Genomic DNA, 5,330 nt, shown 5'->3' with positions numbered 1-5,330 from the left:
AAATATTTAAAAATGATTTTGTTAAAGATATTTTTATTTATGTATTATTAACAAATAACCTGAAATAATTGTTAACAAAAATATTAAAAAATAATAAAATTGGTTTTTAATTTTGATGAATATTGAATAAACTAATTTTTAATTAAAGAAAAAAAAACTTAATTCTCAATAATTGATATATTAATTTTTCAATTAAGTTTTTGTTTGAATTGTAAAAAAAAAATAATTTGTTTTAATGAAAAATAATTTTATTCTAAAATAATAATTTATAACCTTTTTAGGCTAAAACCTAATATTTACATAACAAAAATCATTAACGCGTCACAAAAGTTTAATTTCCTTCCTTCTGTGCCACTCCCTCCTTCCCCTTCTTATCCCCCACTCTCAACCCACAACCCTTCGCATTCGCAGCACAACACATTCTCTTCCTCACCCACTCTCTTCCCCCAGATCCTATCACACACACTCTCTCTCTCTTTTTCTCCCAAGGTGAGTCAGTGAGCGAGTGAACGAGCGAGACTCAAATCAACTCGCTCTCAAACCCTAACCGCCTCTGAGTCACTCTCTTGTGACTCGTTCTCGCTCTTTCTTCACTCGTTCTCACTGTTTCCTTTGCTCTATCTCTCTGCAGGTTCAACATGCCGAAGGCAAGGACTAACGTCAAAGCTGCTGACAACAGGTCAGAATTAACCGCATTCTCGTGCTCTGAGATTCCTTCCTTTTTTTTGCAGCTGTTCTTTTTATACGAGATTTGATTCGTGTTTTTTTTTTTGTGATCCGTTAGGTTGAGCCGCAAGGACAGTGGAATCGGAACGAAGAAGGCGAAGAAGAAAGCTGCTCCGAAGGATCCGAACAAGCCTAAGAGGCCTCCTTCTGCTTTCTTCGTTTTCATGTACCGTTCGGTTTTCTTAAACTGTTTTCCACTTCCGAATTGTTTTCTTCTGATAATTATTGAATGATGCTGAATGATGATCGTTGAGTTCTGTTCTGCGCAGGTCTGACTTCAGAGAGGAGTATAAGAAGGAGAATCCGAACAACAAATCCGTTGCTCTTGTGAGTGATCGATCTTAAATTTTTTGTTCTCTATTTTTTTTTTCTGTTATCGTTTTTCTTCTTTGATCTGAGATTTCAAAATTTGAATGCTGTTTACTGCTCGGATCGGCTAATGTCTCCTTGAAATAATTCGATTAGGTTGGAAAAGCTGGTGGCGCAAAGTGGAAATCCATGTCCGATGCTGTGAGCAAAGCAAACCTGTTCTTTGTTTCTCTTTGATTTTCCCCCTCCTGATAAAGATTATTTCCGCTATTGCTGTTATTATTATTATTATTATTATTATTATTATTATTATTATTATTATTATTATTATTATCATTATCATTATCATTATCATTATCATTATCATTATTATTATTATTATTATTATTATTGTGATCAATTTATCATCGTTGTTTGTTTTAAGATTTACTCTCTAATTCATTATTATTATTTTCTTTCAGGAAAAAGCTCCATACCAAGCAAAAGCTGAGAAGAACAAACTAGCATATGATGAGGATATCAGGGCCTACAACAAAGGACTGGTAATAATTTAACTCAATATTGTGATTCTCTCTTATATTGTGGTTCATACTAATTCTATAGTTGAACTTTTTTGATGTATTAGAATGAAGGTGGAGATTCTGACAAGTCGAAATCTGAGGTGAATGACGATGATGATGAGGAGGTAATGGAGCTTTGTAATTTATTTTCAATTATGAAGTAGATTCTGACATTAACTGTTACTTTTTGTTAACAAAATTGACTTGTTATTCTGTAGGAGGATGAGTGAAGTAGCTGGAGTGATGAAGGAAGAGGCCTTGGAGTGGTTGGAAATAATTTCATTAATCATCGATTAATAGTTTATAGCTTAGAATATGGCTTTCGTTCAGTGTTGCTGCGCTCAGGCCTCGGCTGTTTCTGATGAATAGTAGTTTCTTATTTTTAAATTTGTTATTATGGTTTAAGTTGGTTATCATCATCATGTACTTATCATTCTGCCATTCATATTATCAAATACAGAAACAGTTTCCCATCGTTTATTTTCATTTTTGGATCTTTTGAGAAGGCCCAAGCCACATCAAAAGTTGGAAATTAATGCACAAAATTTGAAACAAAATCTAATTGTGAAATGTGCTTTATGATCAAACAATTGATATGATTTTACACCAAGTTCTTTAATATGAATGATAAGTAATCGTTAGTAAACGTATGAAGTTCTTAATTTTTGCTAAATAATTTGTCTTCAAATGTTATCTTTGGCTATCCGATTCAATGGTAAAAAACTAAAAATTAAGAGTTTGTAAATTTCACTATTGTCCATGGTCGGAGGGTAATTTGCCCGGAGTTTACTATTATCCTTATAGATCATAATTGCTCAATTCCTAGGAATTTTGAATGGAGATTTTGTCTTTTGTTGTTGGGATTTGCTGTGAAACATTTTATAAAGTTTCCTTCTGACTTTGTAGTTTATAAGCGATGATACAGTTCTAGGTGAATTTTTTGTTTCGTTGTACGGATAGTCAAAGCCTTTGAACTTTAGTAAGCGAACTCTTTTGTCGTTTACCGAAGCGATAGTGAATATTCTGTTCCTTTTACATATTGAATCAAACGGACCTACCAACTCATATAAATATTTCATGCACCATGCAGTTCTACACTGGCCGCATGCAGTGATTGAAATTTGCCGTTTTCATCCAATTTTCTTGATGACAAAATAAAAAAATGATTTCCAAAAAGTGTGTGAAACTCATTTAGACTGACTTTATACTTCATCCGCGGATTAATAAAATGTGAATCAATAATAGTGTCCTGTGAGGAGTAGTCCTATGTATTATGTAACACATATATATACTCCTTGAAAGAAAAAATAGTCTATCTTAATGTAATAAATTTTAAAACTTTGAAGAATTATCACCATTATTATGCTAAAAAATTTCAATGATTTATAAGATTATTTTTCAAGTTCACGAGTTGGAGATAAGCGGACTCGAACCGTTGACATCCGTCACAGGGTAAACCACTGCCTCTCAGGTCCCGACTGATTCTATCATAGAGGCCAACGATAGACAATAACTCCCCTCCGAACACAGCTTACAACTTTTATCGTACTGTGCTCTCCAAAGAACAACTCTTCTCAAAATCTCAAAAGGTGCTGAGTTGAAATCCCATTCTAACTAAGGATTCTTGTGGTTCCGGAGGATCCAGCTACAGAAGAACCGGGAACGGAGAGCCCCCTTTCCGCCCGACTCTTTGATCTTAAGAATGCTGGTTTTAAGAATGAGTGATTGCCCTTCTCCGACCCTTACTGCCCAACCTGAGAGCGGATAGCTAATGCGTTCCGCTTTTTGAACAGGGTTCTATAGTCGGTCCGCGACCCCTGGATGCCGAAGGCGTCCTTGGGGTGATCTCGTAGTTCCTACGGGGTGGAGACGATGGGGTCGGTCCATGGATTTTCTTTCCTTTTGCCGCATATAGTATTCTTTTTTAAATATTACTTTCATGAGATTTAATATTTAATCCATCACTTTGGTTGCGTTTGTTTTCAAAGATAAGACATAGAGAGGGACAAAATCGTGTTTAATAGATGAGACATAAAGAGAGACATTGTATCTAAAGATAATGAATTAATGTATTTTATGTCCATCTAACAAGAAAGATACATAGTGGCGGAGCTACGTTATAAGAAGGGAGCAATGACTCCCCAAATTAATAAGGTGTATGTATAATTCTCTAATTTTTTAGTTTAACTCCTTTTTAATTTTTAATTTTTCTTTCTTCTTAACTTATATTTTTCTTGTTGGCCCCTCCCAAAAAAATTTTTAATTCCACTCCTGAGGATACAGAAACACTAATAAGAGACACAACTTATTTTTTATTTTTTTTATTATTCTTGTTAAGTTTTTATAATTATATTTTTTTTCTCAAATTTTTTGAATAAAAAAATAAAAAAATCAAATTTTCATAGTTTGTTCTAATTTATTATCAAATAAAATACAATAACACAAAATTTTATGTCTCTATCTTTTGTGTCTTATTTCTAATATTTTTTTTATCCTATTCTTAGAAACAAACACAACTCTTCATATGGGTTTGAAAGTGAATAGGGCAAGTGATAAGCATGAGGATTGCCTACATAGTTGAATTGCTTCATAGGAGTAGGCACGATGCAAGTTCATTACTACCAGCTAACTAATTTGGATTTTGAACCTTCGGTCTACATATCAAATAGCAACATGTTTCACGATGTGAAAAATACATGCAGCTTCAGTTGCTATGAGCTCTAGCTCACGTAACGACATTGTCTAATCTTACCAAAATTGTTAAAGGTTAAATGTAAATAAAACTTCTTGTTACTACAATTTGCCTAGCTCTATTCCAAGGAAACTACTTATTATGGCACGTTGCTTTTGGATTGCATGCTATCTTTGTGCTAAATTGTGAATTATTAACTATGAACGTAGTATGGATTCTTAGCACTTGATTATTGCAGTAGCTTCAACGTGGCCCCTTCATGTGGTATACATACAATAATGTAATCATCTCCAATAATATAATATATTTTGCTGCATGTTATGTAATGATTCATTATTTATGTTTCTTTTTCTTTATATTTTTATAATTTGAGATATTTATGCATTTCTGCATTATTAAGATATTTTGCTGGCTTCCCAACGGAATATGAACAATTCAACATATTGATATTTCTTAACTTTAATATAAGAAGTTAACTGGTCAATTTTAAAATATAACTGTGAATAAAAATATTCACATTTTATTCAAATAAAATATAAAAAATAATAAAAATATAGAAATCAAATGATAATTTGCTTGATATTATTTACTAATTAGTTTCCAAATTATTTCATACCCAAGATCTCTTAATAATGGTAGTATAAGATATTTACCATCTTGATTAATCGCATATTTAATAAATAAAAGAATCAATTATCTCTTATTGTATAATGAAAATTGGGAGGAATTTGATGCACAACTTTTCTTTCCTAAATATTCTTTTATCATATATATAATTCGTTAAAAAAATATTCTACTACTTTTAAAACTTAAAACTCAAGCCTTCTTTATTAGAGTATAAAATTCTTGTCATCCAACCTACCGCTTGTTATTTTTTTTTTTTGGTGAACAGCAATAAAGAAAAAAAGAAAAAGAAGAGAAATAAGGAGGCAACAATAAAGAAAAAAAATTATCAAACGACCTGTATTAATAGCGAAAATAATGTAGTTAAAAGTTGTATTCAAACCGCACTAGTCCCTCTTTAGCGAACTAATATGCAACTT

General features: G+C 32.2%; 1 protein-coding gene across 1 annotated transcript; it reads left to right on the top strand.

The window, feature by feature from the left end:
- Positions 1 to 330: 330 nt before the first annotated feature.
- LOC130982880 (high mobility group B protein 2-like) lies at positions 331 to 2,081 on the top strand. The gene is made up of 8 exons (XM_057907011.1): positions 331 to 489; positions 632 to 679; positions 785 to 892; positions 996 to 1,053; positions 1,192 to 1,236; positions 1,497 to 1,577; positions 1,661 to 1,720; positions 1,814 to 2,081. The coding sequence occupies exons 2-8, from the start codon at positions 639 to 641 to the stop codon at positions 1,823 to 1,825; spliced, it is 405 nt and encodes a 134-aa protein (XP_057762994.1). The 5' UTR covers positions 331 to 489; positions 632 to 638; the 3' UTR covers positions 1,826 to 2,081.
- The last annotated feature ends 3,249 nt before the right edge of the window (positions 2,082 to 5,330 follow it).

The sequence above is a fragment of the Arachis stenosperma genome, chromosome 5 (genome assembly GCF_014773155.1).
Source record: "Arachis stenosperma cultivar V10309 chromosome 5, arast.V10309.gnm1.PFL2, whole genome shotgun sequence".
Classification (NCBI taxonomy): Eukaryota; Viridiplantae; Streptophyta; class Magnoliopsida; order Fabales; family Fabaceae; genus Arachis; species Arachis stenosperma.
Note: the sequence above shows the minus strand (reverse complement) of the source record. Positions and strands in the feature narration are given on the sequence as shown.

What these genes read in the sequence shown, in the direction of transcription:
- LOC130982880 (XM_057907011.1), top strand. Translation starts at nt 639, where the DNA reads ATGCCGAAGGCAAGGACTAACGTCAAAGCTGCTGACAACAG. An exon ending in TCTGCTTTCTTCGTTTTCAT is followed by an intron (nt 893 to 995) that starts GTACCGTTCGGT and finishes TGTTCTGCGCAG; the next exon opens with GTCTGACTTCAGAGAGGAGT. An exon ending in GGAAATCCATGTCCGATGCT is followed by an intron (nt 1,237 to 1,496) that starts GTGAGCAAAGCA and finishes ATTTTCTTTCAG; the next exon opens with GAAAAAGCTCCATACCAAGC.